The sequence below is a fragment of the Oncorhynchus mykiss genome, chromosome 3, assembly GCF_057628025.1.
Source record: "Oncorhynchus mykiss isolate SJ-2025 chromosome 3, ASM5762802v1, whole genome shotgun sequence".
NCBI classification, from domain to species: Eukaryota; Metazoa; Chordata; class Actinopteri; order Salmoniformes; family Salmonidae; genus Oncorhynchus; species Oncorhynchus mykiss.
Window position 1 is genome coordinate 73178437 of NC_143024.1, and position 25096 is coordinate 73203532.

The following is a 25096-nucleotide window of genomic DNA, read 5'->3' on the forward strand; positions in this document are numbered from 1 at the left end:
TTTGATTGTGTGTTGGTTTACCTTGTAGTAAACATAATCATGAATGTATTACTCTCCCAGGGCTTTTTAAAACGGGTTAATGTTTGCTTAAAAGCATGAAACTGTGTTGTGTTTGTTGACTAGTGTGTGATTGTCCTGTATCGTGTTGATCTGGGCTGGCATGATGCTCTCAGCATAACTTAAAGCTCTACTATAATACACCACATACAATGCTTATTTTTCTCTCTCTGCACTAAATACTCTGTCACTGCAGAGAGACAGCCACCTCAGAAACCACTTCCTGCATTGTGTTTCAGAATAGCACCAGACAGTGTTGCTCATTCACCATGTTTGTAACTGGAAGGATCTGGGTTGTAGAGCAAAGTGTTAGAGGTAATAACAGAGATTTTGCACCATGTTTTATAAGAATGACTATGCCTGAAGAATTCCCCTAAGACCCAATTCAGAATTGACACCTTTCCTACGCACTTCTCAGCAGTTAGTACTCAGACGTACCTTATGATGGTGCATAACGGACTTTGCAGGCTGAATACATTTATTTCAACCGCTGAAAACCCTCCAACTTTTTTTTTCAATAAGGTTTTCAGTACATGTACCTTTAATTAGATCCCTGCGGGTTCAGAATACTGAAAGTTTCACTGAAAGAAAGCCATCTAAATACATGGATACTCGTCTCTGTTTCAGTACCAACTGGTAGATTAAAATAATTATCTGATTTTGTAGATTATTTAGGCACATTTTAGGGTTAGGAAAGTATGTATGAAAACAGGGTTGGAGAGGCTTTATGTATGAAATATATTGATGATTACCCAGGGTGGTGTGTCTGACTCCCTCCTCTCTATATCTCTCTTTCAATTCAATTCAAGGGGCTTTATTGGCATATGTTTACCTTGCCAAAGCAAGTGAAATAGATAATAAATACAATTGAAATAAACAATACAAAATTCCAAAAGAAAGAAGACATTCTTCATAAAAAAGGTATAATTTGAGTGAATGATATCATAAATAGGACAGGTGGAGTTATGTCACACATGCAGCTAACACAGACATATGGAAATGTCTGCTCTACCCAAAATTACAACCAATTCATTGCAGCATTACCACCAAAATGGAAGAGGCAAGTAGAAGGGGAAAAAGTAAGGAACTTGTATGTCTGCCCTGTATTAAAGAAGATAACTGGTTAAAGAAAAGTGTGATAAATAAAAACATATACCAATTTAATTTAAGAACCAAAAAACTTGACAGCTGTGCCATATAAATTGCAAAATAGTTGGGAAGAGATTTTCGCTGTACCCATTCCATGGCACATGGTTTATGAATTGATACGCAAAACGATGCCGGATTCAAAACTTCTAATTCTTCAATTTAAATTACTATACAGAATTCTTGCAACCAATAGAATGTTATATATATGGGGGATACAATCTTCCCAGCTCTGCAGATTTTGCTGTGAGGAGGCAGAGTCATTAGATCATTTATTTTGGTATTGCCCATTTGTAGCTTGTTTTTGGTCACAGGTCCAGGAATGTCTGAAGAATTGCAACATTAGCCTAGAACTAACGCTGCAGATAGCAATACTGGGTGATTTGAAAAGCCATAGTCAATCAATAATATAATAATTATTTTAGCAAAACATTTTATTTTTAATTTACAATCTGTAGAAGCTATGAGAGTAGAAAGGTTCAGTACTTTTGTGAAGCAGCACAGTTGAAAAATAAATGGCAAATAGAGATTCAAAATGGATGATGTTGAGAGATAGATGGGAGAGGTTGAATGGAGCTGAAGGGTGGGACTAATAACAAGACAACCAATGTAAAACATACGGGCTCTGTAAAATGTATATAGGTTCAGAAATTCTGTGAAATAGCACAGTTACAAATACAAATCAAACTGAATGGACATCAGAAATAGAGGAAGGACTAAAAACAAACAAAATATAACTATTGTAAAATAGATTGTGTCTGTAAAATGTGTATAAGATGTTTAAACTGAAGGTAGAAGCCTAAGTGTTTATTAGTTTACTCCAATTGGAGGAAGGGTGGTAGGGTTTGTGGGGAATAATAAAGGTATATTCTTTAAAAAGTATGTATATCTATATAGGTGTGTGTATGCATATATGTGTGTACAGTGCCTTGCGAAAATATTCGGCCCCCTTGAACTTTGCGACCTTTTGCCACATTTCAGGCTTCAAACATAAAGTTATAAAACTGTATTTTTTGTGAAGAATCAACAACAAGTGTGACACAATCATGAAGTGGAACGACATTTATTGGATATTTCAAACTTTTTTAACAAATCAAAAACTGAAAAATTGGGCGTGCAAAATTATTCAGCCCCTTTACTTTCAGTGCAGCAAACTCTCTCCAGAAGTTCAGTGAGGATCTCTGAATGATCCAATGTTGACCTAAATGACTAATGATGATAAATACAATCCACCTGTGTGTAATCAAGTCTCTGTATAAATGCACCTGCACTGTGATAGTCTCAGAGGTCCGTTAAAAGCGCAGAGAGCATCATGAAGAACAAGGAACACACCAGGCAGGTCCGAGATACTGTTGTGAAGAAGTTTAAAGCCGGATTTGGATACAAAAAGATTTCCCAAGCTTTAAACATCCCAAGGAGCACTGTGCAAGCGATAATTTTGAAATGGAAGGAGTATCAGACCACTGCAAATCTACTAAGACCTGGCCGTCCCTCTAAACTTTCAGCTCATACAAGGAGAAGACTGATCAGAGATGCAGCCAAGAGGCCCATGATCACTCTGGATGAACTGCAGAGATCTACAGCTGAGGTGGGAGACTCTGTCCATAGGACAACAATCAGTCGTATATTGCACCAATCTGGCCTTTATGGAAGAGTGGCAAGAAGAAAGCCATTTCTTAAAGATATCCATAAAAAGTGTTGTTTAAAGTTTGCCACAAGCCACCTGGGAGACACACCAAACGTGGAAGAAGGTGCTCTGGTCAGATGAAACCAAAATTGAACTTTTTGGCAACAATGCAAAACGTTATGTTTGGCGTAAAAGCAACACAGCTGAACACACCATCCCCACTGTCAAACATGGTGTTGGCAGCATCATGGTTTGGGCCTGCTTTTCTTCAGCAGGGACAGGGAAGATGGTTAAAATTGATGGGAAGATGGATGGAGCCAAATACAGGACCATTCTGGAAGAAAACCTGATGGAGTCTGCAAAAAACCTGAGACTGGGACGGAGATTTGTCTTCCAACAAGACAATGATCCAAAACATAAAGCAAAATCTACAATGGAATGGTTCAAAAATAAACATATCCAGGTGTTAGAATGGTCAAGTCAAAGTCAAGACCTGAATCCAATCGAGAATCTGTGGAAAGAACTGAAAACTGCTGTTCACAAATGCTCTCCATCCAACCTCACTGAGCTCGAGCTGTTTTGCAAGGAGGAATGGGAAAACATTTCAGTCTCTTGATGTGCAAAACTGATAGAGACATGCCCCAAGCGACTTACAGCTGTAATCGCAGCAAAATGTGGCGCTACTAAGTATTAACTTAAGGGGGCTGAATAATTTTGCACGCCCAATTTTTGAAATATCCAATAAATGTCGTTCCACTTCATGATTGTGTCCCACTTGTTGTTGATTCTTCACAAAAAATACAGTTTTATATCTTTATGTTTGAAGCCTGAAATGTGGCAAAAGGTCGCAAAGTTCAAGGGGGCCGAATACTTTCGCAAGGCACTGTATGTGTATGCATACGTGTATGTATATGTATTCATATATTTACCCCAAAAATATATGGGGGATTGGAAATGATGCAGACAATTACATTGATGGAAGTAACAATCTTTCCTCAATATTAAAGTGATCCACCCTGTTAAAAAAAAATTATAATAATAAAAAACTATAGTTTTGGCAAGTCGGTTAGGACATCTACTTTGTGCATGACACAAGACATTTTTCCAACAATTGTTTACAGACAGATTATTTCACTTATAATTCACTGTATCACATTTCCAGTGTGTCAGAAGATTACATACACTAAGTTGACTGTGCCTTTAAAAGGTTTGGAAAATTCCAGAAAATGATGTCATGGCTTTAGAAGCTTCTGATAGGCTAATTGACATAATTTGAGTCAATTGGAGGCGTACCTGTGGATGTATTTCAAGGCCTACCTTCAAACTTAATGCCTCTTTGCTTGACATCATGGGAAAATCAAAAGAAATCAGCCAAGACCTCAGAAAATTGTAGACCTCCTCGTCTGGTTCATCCTTGGGAGCAATTTCCAAACGCCTGAAGGTACCACATTTATCTGTACAAACAATAGTACGTAAGTATAAACACCATGGGACCACGCAGCTGTCATACCACTCAGGGAGGCGTTCTGTCTCCTAGAAATGAATGTACTTTGCTGCGAAAAGTGCAAATCAATCCCAGGACAACAGCAAAGGACCTTGTGAAGATGCTGGAGGAAACAGATACGAAAGTATCAATATCCAATAGTAAAACGAGTCCTATATCGACATAACCTGAAAGGCCGCTCAGCAAGGAGAGGAGAGGCTTGTAAGCCGAAGAACACCATCCCAGCCGTGAAGCACAGGGGTGGCAGCATCATGTTGTGGGGGTGCTTTGCTGCAGGAGGGATTGGTGCACTTCACAAAATAGATGGCATCATGAGGTAGGAAAATTGTGGATATATTGACGCAACATCTCAAGACATCATGCAGGAAGATAAATCCTTGGTCGCAAGTGGGTCTTCCAAATGGACAATGACCCCAAGCATACTTCCAAAGTTGTGGCAAAATGGCTTAGGGACAACAGAGTCAAGGTATTGGAGTGGCCATCACAAAGCCCTGACCTCAATCCTATAGAACATTTGTTGGCAGAACTGAAAATGTGTGCGCGAGCAAGGAGGCCTACAAACCTGACTCAGTTACACCAGCTTTGTCAGGAGGACAAAATTCACCCAATTTATTGTGGGAAGCTTGTGGAAGGCTACCCAAAATGTTTGACCCAAGTTAAACAATTTGAAGACAATGCTACCAAGTACAAATTGAGTGTATGTAAACTTCTGACCCGCTGATGAAAGAAATAAAAGCTGAAATAAATCATTTTCTCTACTATTATTCTGACATTTCACATTATTAAAATAAAGTGGTGATCCTAACTGACCTAAGACAGGGAATTTTTACTCTGTCAGAAATTGTGGAAAACTGAGTTTAAATGTACTTGGCTAAGGTGTATGTAAACTTCCGACTTCAGCTGTATATAAAAAATAATAATCCCTGTTTTAGGTCAGTTAGGATCACCACTTCATTTTAAGATTGTGAAATGTCAGAATAATAGTAGAAAGAATGATTTATTTCAACTTTTTTTTCTTAGCCTATCAGAAGCTTCTAAAGCCATGACACCGTTATCTGTAATTGTCTAATCTTTTTAAAGGCACAGTCAACTTAGTGTATGTAATCTTCTGACACACTGGAAATGTGATACAGTGAATTATAAGTGAAATAATCTGTCTGTAAACAATTGTTGGAAAAATGACTTGTGTCATGCACAAAGTAGATGTCCGAACCAACTTGCCAAAACTATAGTTTGTTAACATGAAATTTGTGCAGTGGTTGAAAAACGAGTTTTAATGACTCCAACCTAAGCGTTTTTAAACTTCCGACTTCAATTGTATATCTATATATCTCAAGGCTACTGACAGACATGTTGGTTGAGTGTGTGTGTGCATGTGTACGTGAGAGCGTGCTTGTGTGTGGTCTTTTTATCACCTGGTAATGGAGCTGAGGGTGAGGAGTGAGGACAGTGTAGATAAGTGTCTGCCAGCTCAAGGCAGCATCATCTAGGGCTGTGGTGGTCATGAAATTTTGTAAGCCGGTGATTGTCAAGCAAATAACTCACAGTCTCACGGTACTTGCCTGTTAATTAACATAAACACATTTAGCATCTCCTGGCTTCCATGCATAGCCTACAAGCCGATGATGCTGACCTTTGGAACATCAACATTTTAAGTCTAATAAATCCATGTAATATAGCCTACACCTTCACAAAAAAATCCATTATTTATTTTAGACAGTTCTGAAGAAACATATGAAGAAAATGTTGTCTATTTCAGAAGGACAGAATAGTATACTCTAAGTTATCCTTATGTTAAGCCCTGTTCTGGCAATGCCGTATGGTTGTGGGCTGCACTAGTTAATTTAGCAGACAAGATTTTTTGAGAATTCTGTGGCATTATTTTATAGTATGAAGAATACAATTGAACAAAGCTGAATAAAATAGAAAGGAAATTTTCTCCAAGTGATTTGAGGGAGTGCACACATGCTGTTATTCTGTGTTGAGCGGTGTTTCACTCCCTCTGTTCTGTTGTCTTTGTTTGTTTGCAGTGCGGGACCCAAGGGAGACAACATCTATGAATGGAGATCCACCATCCTGGGACCACCAGGCTCGGTGTACGAGGGAGGGGTCTTCTTCTTAGATATCACCTTCTCATCCGACTACCCCTTCAAGCCACCAAAGGTACTGAATGTTTAATCACTTGCTTTGTAGGTTTAGAGGTCGGAGTATTAACTGTTAACAGCTCAGTAACATGGCCCACATGGCTCTTTTCAAAAGTAGTGCACTAAGTAGGGAATAGGGTGTAATTTGGTATGCAGCCTTTGTCTGCAGCTAGTCCGCAGCTAGTCCTCTATCGTTATTCATGGAGGTAGAGCAGTTTGCTGAGGTCATCAGTTGAAACATTGAAGCTGATAAACATGATGTCTTGTCTTGTGTTTGTTGACTAACTGTGGCGGCGCCCGGCCATCATCTCCTTGAGGCTATTATGCACGACACAGTAGCAATAACACTACAGCACTCTGCGCTACTGTCATATGACTGTGGAGACCAGGGGACCAGAATAACCCTGAACCATTTAACACAATGCTGTTATTGAGAGAGAGACAGGCAGCAGTGGTGGTTTCAGTCTCGGTCAGACGTGGCTTTGTGGCTGTGTGATACTGGGCACTAAGGGAGAAGGACAGCAAAGCTTGAATGGGTCCCCCAAATGGCACCCTATTTCCTACATAGTTCACTACTTTTGACCAGAGCCCATAGGGCTCAGGTCAAACGTAGTGTACTATTTAGGGAATAGGGTGCCGTTTGGGATGTAGACTCTGTGTGTTATAGGCACTGCAGGGACTCCTCTTTTTTAGAGCCATTTACTGAGTTTACAGCATATATTCTCATTAACCTTTTCACACTTGAGTTCCAAATATCTCTAACCGTCGCCCCAGCGTGAGTTATTTTATGCGCGTAATGTCAGAATGCACTCAATGTTCCAAAATGTGATTGTTACACAACAGGACAGTTAACCCGCGCTGTCCTCAAACCAAGGCATGCTGCCTGCTAATTATGTTTCAATTTGTCAATTTTAAATTATTTTCTAACAATTTGAATTAAGATGTGTTCTGCCTCCTCATTAATTCACATAAAATGTAGCCCATTTCACTGTTGTGGACAATTTATGTTTGAGGCTCTACTGAGTCAGACAAACTTCTCTATTTGTCACATACACATGGTTAGCAGATGTTAATGCTAGTGTAGCGAAATGCTTGTGCTTCTAGTTCCGACAATGCAGAAATAACCAACGAGTAATCTAACCTAACAATTCCACAACTACTACCTTATACACACAAGTGTAAAGGGATAAAGAACATGTACATAAAGATATATGAATGAGTGATGGTACAGAACGGCATAGGCAAGATGCAGTAGATGGTATCGAGTACAGTAAATACATATGACATGAGTAGTGTAGGGTATGTAAACATTATATTAAGTGGCATTGTTTAAAGTGGCTAGTGATACATGTATTACATAAAGATGGCAAGATGCAGTAGATATAGAGTACAGTATATACATATACATATGAGATGAGTAATGTAGGGTATGTAAACATTATATTAAGTGGCATTGTTTAAAGTGGCTAGTGATACATTATTAAAGTGAGCTAGAGTTGAGTTAGTATGTTGGCAGCAGCCACTCAATGTTAGTGGTGGCTGTTTAACAGTCTGATGTCCTTGAGATGGAAGCTGTTTTTCAGTTTTGCGGTCCCTACTTTGATGCACCTGTACTGACCTTGCCTTCTGGATGATAGCGGGGTGAACAGGCAGTGGCTCGGGTGGTTGTTGTCCTTGATGATCTTTATGGCCTTCCTGTGACATCGGGTGGTGTAGGTGTCCTGGAGGGCAGGTAGTGTTCCCCCATGGTGATGCGTTGTGCAGACCTCACTACCCTCTGGAGAGCCTTACGTTTGTGGGCGGAGCAGTTGCCGTACCAGGCGGTGATACAGCCCGACAGGATGCTCTCGATTGTGCATTTGTAGATGTTTGTGGGTGCTTTTGGTGACAAGCCGAATTTCTTCAGCCTCTTGAGGTTGAAAAGGCGCTGCTGTGCCTTCTTCACAACGCTGTCTGTGGGGGTGGACCAATTCAGTTTGTCCGTGATGTGTACGGCGAGGAACTTTAAACTTACTACCCTCTCCACTACTGTCCCGTCGATGTGGATAGGGGGGCTCCCTCTGCTGTTTCCTGAAGTCCACGATCATCTCCTTTGTTTTGTTGACGTTGAGTGTGAGGTTATTTTCCTGACACCACACTCCGAGGGCCCTCACCTCCTCCCTGTAGGCCGTCTCGTCGTTGTTGGTAATCAAGCCTACCACTGTAGTGTCGTCTGCAAACTTGATTATTGAGTTGGTGGTGTGCATGGCCACGCAGTCGTGGGTGAACAAGGAGTACAGGAGAGGGCTCAGAACGCACCCTTGTGGGGCCCCAGTGTTGAGGATCAGCTGGTTGGAGATGTTGTTACCTACACTCACCACCTGAGGGCGGCCCGCCAGGAAGTCCAGTACCCAGTTGCATAGGGCGGGGTCGAGATTGGGGTGGTAAGCAAATTGGAGTGGGTCTAGGGTGTCAGGTAGGGTGGAGGTGATATGGTCCTTGACTAGTCTCGCAAAGCACTTCATGATGACGGAAGTGAGTGCTACGGGGCGGTAGTCGTTTTGCTCAGTTACCTTAGCTTTCTTGGGAACAGGAACAATGGTGGCCCTCTTGAAGCATGTGGGAACAGCAGACTGGGATAAGGATTGATTGAATATGTCCGTAAACACCCCAGCCAGCTGGTCTGCGCATGCTCTGAGGACGCGGCTGTGGATGCCGTCTGGGCCTGCAGCCTTGCGAGGGTAAACACGTTTAAATGTTTCATTCACTTCGGCTGCAGTGAAGGAGAGTCCGCAGGTTTTGGTAGCGGGCCATGTCAGTGGCACTGTATTGTCCTCAAAGCGAGCAAAGAAGTTACTTAGTCTGTCTAGGAGCAAGACATCCTGGTCCGCGATGGGACTGGTTTTCTTTTTGTAGTCCGTGATTGACTGTAGACCCTGCCATATACCTCTTGTGTCTGAGCCGTTGAATTGCGATTCTACATTGTCTCTATACTGACGCTTAGCTTGTTTGATTGCCTTGCGGAGGGAATAGCTACACTGTTTATATTAGGTCATGTTTCCAGTCACCTTGCCCAGGTTAAAAGCAGTGGTTCACACTTTCAGTTTCGCGCGAATGCTGCCATCAATCCACAGTTTCTGGTTTGGGACTGTTTTAATAGTTGCTGTGGGTAGGACATCGCCGATACACTTTCTAATGAACTCGCTCACCGAATCAGCATATTCGTCAATGTTGTTGTTGGATGCAATGTGGAACATATCTTAATCCATATGATCGAAGCAGTCTTGAAGCATGGAATCAGATTGGTCGGACCAGCGTTGAACAGACCTGAGCGCAGGAGCTTCTTGTTTTAGTTACTGTCTGTAGGCTAGATGCAACAAAATGGAGTCGTGGTCAGCTTTTCCGAAAGGAGGGCGGGGGTGGACCTTATAAGCGTCGCGGAAGTTAGAATAACAATGATCCAGGATTTTACCAGCTCTGGTTGCACAATCAATATGCTGATAGAATTTAGGGAGTCTTGTTTTCAGATTAGCCTTGTTAAAATTCCCAGCTACAATGAATGCAGCCTCAGGATATGTGGTTTCCAGTTTACATAGAGTCAAATAAAGTTTGTTCAGGGCAATCGATGTGTCTACTTGGGGGGGAATATATACGGCTATGACTGTCATCGAAGAGAATTCCCTTGGTAGATAATGCGGTCGACATTTGATTGTGCGGAATTCTAAGTCATGTAAACAGAAGGACTTGAGTTCCTGTATGTTGTTATGATCACACCACGTCTCGTTAATCATAAGGCATACCCCCCCGCCCCTCTTCTTACCAGAAAGATGCTTGTTTCTGTCGGCACGATGCGTGAAGAAACCAGCTGGCTGCACCGACTCCGATAGCGTCTCTCGAGTGAGCCATGTTTCCGTGAAGCAAAGAACGTTACAGTCTCTGATGTCTCTCTAGAATGCTACCCTTGCTCGGATTTCATCAACCTTGTTGTCAAGAGACTGGACATTGGCGAGTGGTATGCTAGGGAGTGGTGCGCGATGTGCCCGTCTCCGGAGCCTGACCAGAAGACCGCTTCGTTTACCCCTTTTACGGCGACGTTGTTTAGGCTTGCCGGCTGGGATCCGATCCATTGTCCTGGGTGTAAGGCAAAACACAGGATCCGCTTCGGGAAAGTCATATTCCTGGTCGTAATGATGGTGAGTTGACGTTGCTCTTATATTCAGTAGTTCCTCCCGACTATGTAATGAAACCTAAGATTACCTTGGGTACCAATGTAAGAAATAACACGTTAAAAAAAACAAAATACTGCATAGTTTCCTAGGAACGCGAACCGTTCTCTGTCGGCGCCGGAAGACATTGTGCATCTCTAGTCAGAACAGGCCTTGGCAAACCCTTTCCCCCTGGCCTTCATTGATGTTTTTCTTACAAATAATAACTTTGGACATGTGCGCTTTCCTATCAAAGTAAGACCCTTATTTTCTGTATATCTTGTTGTTGTTTCTACTGTAGCATACCGTATGTATATATGGAGCATAATGTATTTACTGTTTTATTCACATGTTTTCAAGTACTGTTGACAAACCATGTATTCCTATTCTTGCATATATTGTAATGGACACATATGATGTGTGTAAAATACTTTTTTGAAGGTTGTACTGATTATGATGAGATAATGCTAAGCTATTTGCCAGCTATGTGTGGCGCCATGTTTGTTGACATCATACAATGCATTCTGGTTGTCTAGTAAGCATCTGTCAGACCTAAGATGTTATAACAAAGGGAGGTGAAGGGATACCCGACTGACTCACACGCTGACCAGACCGCACACGCGCCCGCCATTGCGCGCATGTTGATTTTGTCCACCCATCAAAATAAACTCTGAACCAACTGTATTAACTTGGGGACAGCTTGAAAAGCATTAAACATTCGTGGAAATTTAGCTAGCTTGCTGTTGCTAGCTAATTTGTCCTGGTATATAAACATTGGGATGCTATTTTACCTGAAATGCACAAGGTCCTCTACTCCGACAATTAATCCACAGATAAAACGGTAAACCCAGTTAGATCCTAGTAATCGCTCCTCCTTCAGGCTTCTTCTTTGGACTTTCTATAGCGGTAGGCAACAAACTTTAAGCTGCATTACCACTTCCAATTGGACTGGAGTGTGGACCTCAGTTCATCTTTCAATCACCCACGTGGGTATATGCTCCAAAAACCAATGAAGAGATGGCACGTGGGTATATGCTCCTAAAAACCAATGAAGAGATGGCACGTGGGTATATGCTCCTAAAAACCAATGAGGAGATGGAAGAGGCAGGACTTGCAGCGCGTCAAGCGTCACAAATAGAATCGAGTTCTATTTTAGCGCCTGGCTACGCAGACGCTTGCGAGCAGTGTGGGTGCAGTGATTGAATAACATATGTGCACATTTATTTTGCATTGCTTGCGCACACGACGCGAGCGCGCTTTCAAGACAATTGAGAACTCTGAAAAATACGAGGTCAAATCATGATGTCAGTGATCTTCAGGTCGGAAAGTCAGAGCTCTAGAAAGAGGCCCCAGTTCCCGAGCTGTAGGATTTCTTTACAGTCTAAGCTTGTTTTTTCTGAGTTCCCAGTTATCTTGAACGCACTGAAGTCGCAAGTTGGAGATGTTAGGTCGCTAACTTATGTTTTGTTTTTTGTCAGCGCAACCTGTTTTTTAGACTGGTTTATGGAATGAGTTGTTACTACTGTTCCAATCAAATATATGGTTCGCTGCAGGGACCACATACATGTCAAAGGGTTAATACAGACTTCTAACAGAAGGCTTTACTGTTTATTATGTTTCTGAAAAAACTTTACAGAATCTGGATTTAATCTGGATCATAATTGCTTTCTGGGGGTGGAGGGGAACTAGCTACTATGGTTAGTTCTACCCCATTTCACATAAAAACAAATTAGCCACGGAACTTAATGTTTTACCACTCTACTGGTCATGATATGTTTGCTCTGTCCAGCAGTTATAGTACTAAACATTAGCCTTTACAGTGGTTATGGGAATAAAATACATTCTTTATTAACATGCCATATAGATGGCACAAACAGTTTAGAGAGAGAGAGAGCTACTGATTACCCTCCTCTCTATCTCTGTCTTTCAATTCAATTTAAAGGTCTTTATTGGCATGGGGAATATATGTTTACTTGCCAAAGCAAGTGAAATAGATAATAAATAAAAGTGAAATAAACAATACAAAATTCACAGTAAACGTTACACTCACAAAAGTTCCAAAAGAATGAAGACATTCGATTTGTTTTCAAATTCTTTGTGGGTCTGTATTCTGAGGGAAATATGTGTCTCTAATATGGTCATACATTTGGCAGGGGGTTAGGAAGTGCAGTTCAGTTTCCCCCTCATTCTGTGGGCAGTGTGCATACATAGCCTGTCTTCTCTTGAGAGCCAGGTCTGCCTTCAGCGGCCTTTCTCAATAGCAAGGCTATGCTCACTGAGTCTGTACATAGTCAAAGATTTCCTTAATTTTTGGTCAGTCACAGTAGTTAGGTATTCTGCCACTGTGTACTCTCTGTTTAGGGCCAAATAGCATTCTAGTTTGCTCAGTTTTTTTGTCAATCATTTTCAATGTGTCAAGTAATTCTTTTTTTGTTTTCTCATGATTTGGTTTGGTCTCAGAGCCACAGGAGCTCCAGGTACATGTTTCTGTAGGTGATGGCTTTGTTATGGTAGGTTTGGGAATCGCTTCCTTTTAGGGCGGTTGTAGAATTTAACGGCTCTTTTCTAGAATTTGCGGGTATCAGCCTTATTCTGCTCTGCATGCATTATTTTGTGTTTTACGTCATACACTGAGGATATTTATGCAGAATTCTGCATGCCGAGTCTCAATTTGGTGTTTGTCCCATTTTGTGAATTCTTGGTTGGTGAGCGAAACCCAGACCTTGCAACTGTGAAGGGCAATGGGTTCTATCACTCAAGTATTTTTAGCCAGATCCTAATTGCAGTGTCAAATTTTATGTCCCTTTTGATGGCAAGGAATGCCCTTCTTGCCTGGTCTCTCAGATCGTTGATAGCTTTGTGGAATTTACCTGTGGCGCTGATGTTTAGGCCGAGGTATGTATTGTTTTTTTGTGCGCTCTAGGGCAACAGTGTAGATGGAATTTGTATTTGTGGTCCTGGCAACTGGACCTTTTTTGGAACACCGTTATTTTTGTCTTACTGAGATTTATTGTCAGGGCCCAGGTCTGACAGAATCTGTGCAGAATATCTAGGTGCTACTGTTGGGGACAGACGCACCAGATCATCAGCAAACAGTAGACATTTGACTTCAGATTCTAGTAGGGTGAGGCCGGGTGCTGCAGCCCTCGACAATTTGTGGATTATGTTGAAGAGGGTGGGGCTTAAGCTGCATCCTAGTCTCACCCCCCGGCCCTGTGGAAAGAAATTGGTGTGTGTTTTTGCCAATTTGAACCGCACACTTGTTGTTTGTGTACATGTATTTTATAATGTTTTTCCCCCAACACCAATTTCCAGCAATTTGTATAGCAGGCCTTCATGCCAAATTGAGTCGAAAGCTTTTTTGAAATCAACAAAGCATGAGAAGACTTTGTTTTGTTTTGTTTCTTTGTTTGTCAATTAGGGTGTGCATGGTGAATATGTGGTCTGTCACAGTAATTTGGGAAAAAGCCAATTTGACATTTGCTCAATACATTGTTTTCGCTGAGGATATGTATGAGTCTGCTGTTAATAATAATGCAGAGGATTTTCCCAAGGTTACTGTTGACGCATATCCCATGGTAGTGGGGTCAAATTTGTCTCCACTTTTGTGGATTGATGTGATCAATCCTTGGTTCCAAAATTTGCCGTAATATGCCAGAGCAGAGGATGATGCTAAAGAGTTTAAGTATGGCCAATAGGAATTTGTGGTCTGTATATTTTATTATTTCATTCAGGATACCATCAATCAGGGTTTGTAATTTGTCCTGTAGTTGAATTCAATGTAATTGGAGAATCCAGTGGGTTCTGGTAGTCTTTAACCTGTTGCGACGAGCAAACCCGTATCCGGGAGCGTAATTATAGCCTCAAGCTCATTACCATAACGCAACGTTAACTATTCATGAAAATCGCAAATGAAATGAAATAAATATACTAGCTGACAAGCTTAGCCTTTTGTTAACAACACTGTCATCTCAGATTTTCTAAAAATGCTTTTCAACCATAGCTACACAAGCATTTGTGTAAGAGTATTGATAGCTAGCATAGCATTAAGCCTAGCATTCAACAGGCAACATTTTCACAAAAACAAGAAAAGCATTCAAATAAAATCATTTACCTTTGAAGAACTTCGGATGTTTTCAATGAGGAGACTCAGTTAGATAGCAAATGTTCAGTTTTTCCAAAAATATTATTTGTGTAGGAGAAATCGCTCCGTTTTGTTCATCACGTTTGGCTGAGAAAAAAAACAGAAAATTCAGTCATTACAACGGCAAACTTTTTTCCAAATTAACTCCATAATATCGACAGAAACATGGCAAACGTTGTTTAGAATCAATCCTCAAGGTGTTTTCATCTATTCGATGATAAATCACTCGAGGCAGTTGGGTTTCTCCTCTGAACCAAATTGAAAAATGCACGCACCTGGAGATTACGCAATAGTTTCGACGGAGGACACCGAGCGGACACGTGGTAAATGTAGTCTCTTATGGTCAATTTTCCAATGATATGCCTACAAATACGTCACAATGCTGCAGACACCACGACAGAAAGTGTAGGCTCATTCCTTGCGCATTCACAGCCATATACAGTGCCTTGCGAAAGTATTCGGCCCCCTTGAACTTTGCGACCTTTTGCCACATTTCAGGCTTCAAACATAAAGATATAAAACTGTATTTTTTTGTGAAGAATCAACAACAAGTGGGACACACTCATGAAGTGGAACGACATTTATTGGATATTTCAAACTTTTTTAACAAATCAAAAACTGAAAAATTGGGCGTGCAAAATTATTCAGCCCCTTTACTTTCAGTGCAGCAAACTCTCTCCAGAAGTTCAGTGAGGATCTCTGAATGATCCAATGTTGACCTAAATGACTAATGATGATAAATACAATCCACCTGTGTGTAATCAAGTCTCCGTATAAATGCACCTGCACTGTGATAGTCTCAGAGGTCCGTTAATAGCGCAGAGAGCATCATGAAGAACAAGGAACACACCAGGCAGGTCCGAGATACTGTTGTGAAGAAGTTTAAAGCCGGATTTGGATACAAAAAGATTTCCCAAGCTTTAAACATCCCAAGGAGCACTGTGCAAGCGATAATATTGAAATGGAAGGAGTATCAGACCACTGCAAATCTACCAAGACCTGGCCGTCCCTCTAAACTTTCAGCTCATACAAGGAGAAGACTGATCAGAGATGCAGCCAAGAGGCCCATGATCACTCTGGATGAACTGCAGAGATCTACAGCTGAGGTGGGAGACTCTGTCCATAGGACAACAATCAGTTGTATATTGCACAAATCTGGCCTTTATGGAAGAGTGGCAAGAAGAAAGCCATTTCTTAAAGATATCCATAAAAAGTGTTGTTTAAAGTTTGCCACAAGCCACCTGGGAGACACACCAAACATGTGGAAGAAGGTGCTCTGGTCAGATGAAACCAAAATTGAACTTTTTGGCAACAATGCAAAAAGCTCATCACCCTGAACACACCATCCCCACTGTCAAACATGGTGGTGGCAGCATCATGGTTTGGGCCTGCTTTTCTTCAGCAGGGACAGGGAAGATGGTTAAAATTGATGGGAAGATGGATGGAGCCAAATACAGGACCATTCTGGAAGAAAACCTGATGGAGTCTGCAAAAGACCTGAGACTGGGACGGAGATTTGTCTTCCAACAAGACAATGATCCAAAACATAAAGCAAAATCTACAATGGAATGGTTCAAAAATAAACATATCCAGGTGTTAGAATGGCCAAGTCAAAGTCCAGACCTAAATCCAATCGAGAATCTGTGGAAAGAACTGAAAACTGCTGTTCACAAATGCTCTCCATCCAACCTCACTGAGCTCGAGCTGTTTTGCAAGGAGGAATGGGAAAACATTTCAGTCTCTCGATGTGCAAAACTGATAGAGACATACCCCAAGCGACTTACAGCTGTAATCGCAGCAAAAGGTGGCGCTACAAAGTATTAACTTAAGGGGGCTGAATAATTTTGCACGCCCAGTTTTTCAGTTTTTGATTTGTTAAAAAAGTTTGAAATATCCAATAAATGTTGTTCCACTTCATGATTGTGTCCCACTTCTTGTTGATTCTTCACAAAAAAATAAAGTTTTATATCTTTATGTTTGAAGCCTGAAATGTGGCAAAAGGTCGCAAAGTTCAAGGGGGCCGAATACTTTCGCAAGGCACTGTAAGGAGACATTGGAACACAGCGCATTCAAAATCTGGCTCATTTCCTGTTTGAAATTTCATCTTGGTTTCGCCTGTAGCATTAGTTCTGTGGCACTCACAGACAATATCTTTGCAGTTTTGGAAACGTCAGAGTGTTTTCTTTCCAAACTGTCAATTATATGCATAGTCAAGCATCTTTTCGTGACAAAATATCTTGTTTAAAACAGGAACGTTTTTCATCCAAAAATGAAATACTGCCCCCAGAGTTTCAAGAGGTTAATAATTGATTCTAAGATTTGTATTTGATCATGTCTATGTTTTTGCTGTTTGTTCTTTGTTTTAGAGCCACAAAGATTGGAGAAGTGGTTTATCCATATATCTCTGTTTTGGTTAGATAACGCTTCGTGTTGTTCTTTGTTTAGAGTTTTCCAAATTTCCCAGAGGTGGTTAGATTCTATGGATTCTTCAATTACGTTGAGCTGATTTCTGACTTGCTGTTCTTTCTTTTCCATTTATTTCTGTATTGTTTTAGTGATTCTGGCTCAGGATTCCCGGGTCTCTGTTTTTGGTTGGATAGGTTTCTAAAAAAATGACTTAGCTTTTTGCATTCTTCATCAAGCCATTTGTCATTGTTGTTCGTTTTCTTCGGTTGTCTGCTTGACATTTGTAGATTTGATAGGAAGCTGAAAGGTCAAATATACTGTTTAGGTTTTCTACTGCTAAGTTTACACCTTCACTATTACAGTGAAACATTTTGTCTAGGAAATTGTCTAGAAGGGATTGAATTTGTTGTTGCCTAATAGTGTTTTGGTAGATTTCAGCACTACTTTCCTTCCATCTATACCATTTCTTAATATTATTCAGTTCCTTTGGCTTTGAAGCCTCATGATTGAGCATAGCTTTGTTTAAGTAGAGTGTGATTTTGCTGTAATCTATGGACTGACTGTGAACGCTCTAAGCGATAAAGTAGTCTACATTACTATTGCCAAGAGATTAGTTATAGGTGTACCTACCGTAGGAGTCCCCTTGAAGCCTATCATTGACTATGTACATACCCAGCGTCCGACAGAGCTGCAGGAGTTGTGACCCATTTTTTGTTGGTAATGTTGTCATAGTTGTGTCTAGGGGGGCATATGGGTGAGGGAATGCTGTCACCTCAAACTAAGTGTTTGTTCCCCTGTGTGCTGAGGGTGTCAGGTTCTTGTCCAGTTCTGGCATTTATGTTGCCACAGACTAGTGCATGTCCCTGGGCCAGGCAATTGTTTATCTCCCCCTCTAGGATGGAGAAGCTGTCATTATTAAAGAATGGGTATTCTATTTTGGGGATATATGTAGCACACATGAGGACATTTTTCTCTGTTGAGATCATTTCTATATTAATTTCAAGCCATATGTAAAATGTTCCTGTTTTGACTAATTTAACAGAGTGGGTTAGGTCTCTTCCCTGTTTCACACCTGGTAGTTTGGTGGATGGGACTACCAGCTCTCTGTAACCTAGAGGGCAACCAGTGGGCCCGTCTCCTTTATACCAGGTTTCTTGTAGGATGACAATGGCTGTATTTCCAATTTGATGAAGTCTGGGTTCCTGCTCTTTAGGCCAAAGGCAGATGACTTCAGACCTTGTATATTCTCTCTCTCTCTCTCTCTCTCTCTCTCTCTCTCTCTCTCTCTCTCTCTCTCTCTCTCTCTCTCTCTCTCTCTCTCTCTCTCTCTCTCTCTCTCTCTCTCTCTCTCTCTCTCTCTCTCTCTCTCTCTCTCTCTCTCTCTCTCTCTCTCTCTCTCTCTCTCTCTCTCTCTCTCTCTCTCTCTCTCTCTCTCTCTCTCTCTCTCTCTCTCTCTCTCTCTCTCTCTCTCTCTCTCTCTCTCTCTCTCTCTCTCTCTCTCTCTCTCTCTCTCTCTCTCTCTCTCTCTCTCTCTCTCTCTCTCTCTCTCTCATGTCAAAGGCATAACCACAGCCAGTGGTATCATTAAGATCATCCTCCGTGCCTGGTCTAATTGGTTTTCCTTGCATTAAGGACTTTGTCCCAAATGGCACCCTATTCCTTATATAAAGCACTACTATTGTCAAGTAGTGCACTATATAAGGTGTTATTTTATTTGGGACGCAGAAGGTCTGCTCAGAGGGAGAAGGCTTCAATGGGATGTTAAGAGTCCAAGTTTAAGCATATGTCACCGACCATGGCCCTACTTGAGATTGTATGGAAAGGTTAATAGATGTTCACACACCATTTGCTCCTGGCCTGTGGTCTCCCTGTCTCTCATCTATGGTGTCTTAATGATGTTTTTCTGTTTATAAGGGCAAATGTTGGGACATGGTGAAAGGTTAAGGATGTGAGGTTTAGCTTTGTGAGGTTTAGGTGAGTATAGTATCTGTATCACAACCGGCCGTGATTGGAAGTCCCATAGGGCGGCGCACAATTGGCCCAGCGTCGTCCGGGTAGGGTTTGGCCGGGGTAGGTCGTCATTGTAAATAAGAATTTGTTCTTAACTGACTTGCCTAGTTAAATGAAGGTTAAATAAAAAAATCTGCAGACTGGGAGGTGTGGATTGGCAATGTTCTAGCTCATTTGACACAATGCTTCTTGTCGACTGGAAACAGTTAAAGGTTTTGCTGGTGAATTACAGTAACCGTAATCCTTGCACGCTGTATCGTTGACCCCATTGTTAACACTGTAGCTTATTTTATCTGCCTGGCTGGCTGATAAAGCCTGAATGTGTTTCATGATTTCTTCCTTTTCCACAGGTCAATTTCCATTCAAGGATTTACAACAGTAAAACACCAATCAGGGAGTACTGAGCTGTCTGTCTGGGTTGTTTCCTAGCCAGGATCTACTTCCTGTGGTCTCTTAGGTTACGTCCCACACTAGGTTCTACGACCATAGAATCAACAGTCGGGGTGATCTGTCTGTGATCTTGATCTACTTTGTGTTGTTTCCTAGGTGATGTTAGATCTACTTTTTGCTTTTTCCTAGGTGACGTTCCGCACCAGGATCTACCACTGTAACATCAACAGCCAGGGGGTGATCTGCCTGGATATCCTGAAAGACAACTGGAGCCCCGCCCTCACCATCTCCAAGGTGCTGCTGTCCATCTGCTCCCTGCTCACAGACTGCAACCCTGGTGAGTGACGCAACGGTCAACCAATCAGACATACAGTAGATATACTGTACACGTTAGACTGTAACCCTGGTGAGTGACACGGGTTCTCTATGGCAGGGAGTCAAACCAAATACATTACACTGCAATTTACTTTTAGAATGTTTGTGCTGTGTCAGACGTGGACAGCCAGAAAATGTTATTCTACCTTGATGCATGCTTTAATTTCTACTTGAATGAAGTCGTTTCTAAACATTTTCTAACTAAGTAATCCTGTTTGCCTGCCTTGAGAGACTTGGTTATCTAAGGTCACCCTCTTACCTGTAACGAGTGCGCTGAGAGTCGGGAAGCAAGTTCAGGGAGTGAGTGTTTTAATAAATAAACGTACCATAATACAAAACAAGAAACCACGAACAAAGCACAGACATGACACAGAAACAGAAACAGAACCAATGATGCCTGGGGAAGGAACCAAAGGGAATGACATATATAGGGCAGGTAATCAAGGAAGTGATGGGAGTCCAGGTTACAAAGTTTTAGAGTCCTTGGCTAATTTTCAGCTTAGAACTTTTTTAACTTCTCATTCTATTCTTAATGAGCACCAATCAGGTTTAAGACCTGGACATAGCACTGCACCAGTCTGGTTTAAGATCTGGACATAGCACTGCACCAGTCTGGTTTAAGATCTGGACATAGCACTGGACCAGGATGGTTTAATACCAGGACATAGCACTGCACCAGTCTGGTTTAAGACCAGGACATAGCACTGCACCAGTCTGGTTTAAGACCAGGACATAGCACTGCACCAGTCTGGTTTAAGACCTGGACATAGCACTGCACCAGTCTGGTTTAAGACCTGGACATAGCACTGCACCAGTCTGGTTTAAGACCTGGACATAGCATTGTTTCAGCGGCTATACTTGTCTAAGATGATGTGCTATGTTGTTTAGAACAGTGGTTCCCAAACTTTTTATAGTCCCGTACCCCTTCAAACCTTCAACCTACATCTGTGTACTCTGTCTAGCACCAGGGTCAGCACACTCTCAAATGTTGTTTTTTGCCATCATTGTAAGCCTGCCACACACACTGTACGATACATTTATTAAACAAAATAATGAGTGTGAGTTTTTGTCACAACTCGGCTCATGGGAAGTGACAAAGAGCTCTTATAGGTCCAGGGCGCAAATAGTAATATAATAATAATCAATAATTTCGCACTTTATTTAGCGATCTTGCATATAAAACCTTATTTGTTCATCAAAAATGAGAAGGGTATGATTGAAAGGATGCACATAACTCTGCAATGTTGGGTTGTATTGGAGAGAGTCTCAGTTTTAAATCATGTTCCACACACAGTCTGTGCCTGTATTTAGTTTTCATGCTAGTGAGGGCCGAGAATCCACTCTCACATAGGTACGTGGTTGCAAAGGGCATCAGTGTCTTAACAGCACGATTTGCCAAGGCAAGAAACTCTGAGCGCAGCCCTATCTAGAAATCTGGCAGTGGCTTCTGATTAAATAACATTTTCACAGAACCGCTTGTTGCAATTTCGATGAGGCTCTCTTGTTCAGATAAGGTAAGACTGGAGGCAGGGCATGGAAGGAATAATGAATCCAGTTGTTTGTGTCATCCATTTCGGGAAAGTACCTGCGTAATTGCGCACCCAACTCACTCAGGTGCTTCGCTATATCACATTTGACATTGTCTGTAAGCTTGAGTTCATTTGCACACAAAAAATCATACATTGATGGAAAGACCTGTGTGTTGCCCTTGTTAATGCAGACGTACAAGAGCTCCAACTTCTCAATCATAGCCTCAATTTTGTCCCCCACATTGAATATAGTTGCCGAGAGTCCCTGTAATCCTAGATTCAGATCATTCAGGCGAATAAAAACATCACCTAGATAGGCCAGTCGTGTGGGAAACTCGTCATCATGCAAGCGGTCAGACAAGTGAAAATGATGGTCAGTAAAGAAAACTTTAAGCTCGTCTCTTAATTCAAAAAAGCGTGTCAAGACTTTGCCCCTCGTTAACCAGCGTACTTCTGTATGTTGTAAAAGTGTTACATGGTCACTTCCCATATCATTGCATAATGCAAAAAATACACGGGAGTTCAGGGGCCTTGCTTTAACAAAGTTAACAATTTTCACTGTAGTGTCCAAAACATCTTTCAAGCTGTCAGACATTCCCTTGGCAGCAAGAGCCTCTCGGTGGATGCTGCAGTGTAACAAGTGGCGCCGGAAGCAACTGCTTGCACGTGCGTTACCACTCCACTATGTCTCCCTGTCATGGCTTTTGCGCCATCAGTACAGATACCAACATGAGCAGCAGCTACGTTTGGCTAAGTGGAATACCCACGAGAGAGTAACGGTTCATGTGATTGGATGTTCATTTTTTGACTAGGCTACCTGTATTTGACATAGTGTTGTTATTTCGCTGAACACTAAATGGTTTATTTTTATTTTTGGCAGTGAAACGAGGGTACTCAGGCAAGAAAAAAACCTCACCCAAGTGTATATTGGGAGCCATACGAGCCAGGGAGCGATACGAGCCAGGGAGCCATACGAGCCAGGGAGCCATACGAGCCAGAACCGCCACTGCTTATACTTGCATGCGGCAGCCTTTCCTTTAAAACCTGTAGAAATAAATGTTCAATAAAATAAAATGTTAGACTTAGGCAGCCCTCTTACTAATGCATTGCTCATCTCTCTTCCTGTCTTCTCCTCTCCTCAGCGGACCCTCTGGTTGGTAGCATTGCCACTCAGTACCTGACCAACAGAGCCGAGCATGACAGGATAGCCCGACAGTGGACCAAGAGATACGCCACATAGAGGTCACGACTCCCGACCCCGTCCTGTCTGACCCCCCGTCCCCCCAGCCCCTCTGCCTGCAGTGTGAAGGTCCCGGAGGCGACGTCACATTGTGCAACAAATCTTTATAGCCTTTACAATATGGACTTCTGTGTATCTGTCTGATTACTGATTCTACTCCTCCACATTTTACCCTGCTATGAGGACTGGGTCTGAAGAGAGACCGAGAGATAAGCAAACCCCAACAGGCATTGTCTCACGTCAGATAGCGCAGCTGCGTCTCCGTCTGCACTGCTGATAGTTCATGGCAACACAGGGCGTTAGAATGACGCCATCTGTCGGAAGACAATGCCCAACAACAGGTAAATGTATATTGGAGTAGAATTTTGTAGCTGTAGATTTTAGCTATGTTTAAATGCCTCTACTTGCAAGTCTTGCTTCTTTGGGATATTAAAAAATAACATGTATTTTGTGATGTAATAAAGGAAACTATTCCTCAACCAAATATGATGGTGCATTTTAGCCTTCTCCATTATCTGTATGAAGTTAAAGAAGAAAAATCAACTAGCTGTTGTAGATTATTAGAGAAGATGATGTCATTTATATGAACGCCAGACACCCATTTCCACTTACGTAGTTACATTATACTGTTGTGACTGTTTTACCTTTGTCAATTTGTAATGAAAACAAGATTTCATTTCAACCTTTTTGTAGTGCAGCAAAAGATGAGCCACCACTGTAACATCCCCAAAACACAATAAACTTGTCCCAAGGGTTGAGTTGTACAGTGTAAACTATTGGATGATCGACTTGGCAGCTGGAATTCAATAACCTGGGGTGCATCCAGAATGGCACCATATTCCCTATATAGCACACTTCTTTTGACCAAAGCCCTATGTGCCCTGGTAAAAAAAATAAGTGAACTACAGAAGGGAAAAGGGTGCCATTTGGGATGCAGACAAAAGCTCAATTTGTTCAGGCCCAGTATGCATAATGAGAGGACCCGTCCCCCGGGAAATGAACAGGACATTGTCATTATGTTGCATAGAGATACAGTAGTCACTCAGAACTACTGATATGCAAACTGCCGTCCTGTTATCTCTTGGGGTGTATAATGCCATAGTTATTCTACTCCTTTTGCCCTGCGAGGACTGGTGTGTGTAGGAAAAGACAGTGCTCAAATCGACCCAGACTTAAAGTGCAGCTAAAATAGCAGATTCACATCGGTGGGGAACAGACGGTGAAGTCCATCCTATGAGGATAAAAAAGAAATACTTTTGGGTCTGGAAAGAGAGAGAAACTGATAAATGCTATTGAAGTAGACGTTAGTAGCTATAGTAGATTTAGAATGTAACTGTGGATATACTGTTATCTGTATATTAGCTATCAGTCTCTTCACTCTATACACAAAGACACAGGTTTCTGGTTTATTTATCTGTGTTTTTTCTGTATTCTCTCTCGATCTCAGACTTGTTTGATGTGTGGTTTGAGAGATGGTCTTTGAAGAGTAGCTGCTGTCAGTGTTCAGGCAAATTTTCCTCTTTTCGCGGTCTAACCTCAACAGTGCAGTGAGAGGTCGATGTCCTCTGGTCTTGAGTATAATGTGTCATATTGATATTCTGGAGATGGATGGAAGAATTCCTTTTATGGGTGCTGTAGGAGTAAGGCCAAGTTAACCCTAGATGCTGGTCTGGGGTCAGTTGTGTGTTTTGCCTCAATGGTTGAGGTTAGGATGTGGGTAGGGCAAGCTGATCCTAGATTTGTATCGAGAGGCAGCTTCACCCCACGGCGGTGCTTTACCCCACTCAAAGTTAGACCTCCCCCTTGTGGTTGTTTCTTTGAACTACACACATACAGTTCCGTTGGAAAGTATTCAGACCCCTTGACTTTCTCCACATTTTGTTACATTACAGCCTAATTCTAAAATTGATTAATAAAAAAAATCCTCAGCAATCTACACACAATACCCCATAATGACAAAGTGAAATAAAAAAAAACAGAAATACCTTATTTATGTAAGTATTCAGACTGTTTGCTATGAGACTTGAAACTGAGCTCAGGTGCATCCTGTTTCCATTGATCGTCCTTGAGCTGTTTCTACAACTTGATTGAAGCCCACCTGTGGTAAATTTTTGATTGGACATGATTTGGAAAGGCACACACCTGTCTATATAAGGTCCCACAGTTGACAGTGCACGTCAGAGCAAAAACCAAGCCATGAGGTTGAAGGAATTGTCCGTAGAGCTCAGAGACAGGATTGTGTCAAGGCATAGATCTGGGGAAGGGTACCAAAACATTTCTGCAGCAATGAAGGTCCCCAAGAACACAGTGGCCTCCATCGTTCTTAAATGGAAGAATTAC

The 25096-nt window shown here is 41.7% G+C and overlaps 1 protein-coding gene across 2 annotated transcripts in view; it reads left to right on the forward strand.

The window, feature by feature from the left end:
* Positions 1 to 23510, forward strand: part of LOC110520315 (ubiquitin-conjugating enzyme E2 E3) — a 39655-nt gene extending 16145 nt beyond the window's left edge. For both annotated transcript variants that reach the window (XM_036974822.2, XM_036974823.2), the window contains exons 4-6: positions 6365 to 6497; positions 19802 to 19949; positions 22659 to 23510. In XM_036974822.2, coding sequence (XP_036830717.1) covers positions 6365 to 6497; positions 19802 to 19949; positions 22659 to 22756 — 379 coding nt within the window. In that variant the 3' untranslated portion in view covers positions 22757 to 23510. The remainder of the gene's footprint in view (positions 1 to 6364; positions 6498 to 19801; positions 19950 to 22658) is intronic.
* The last annotated feature ends 1586 nt before the right edge of the window (positions 23511 to 25096 follow it).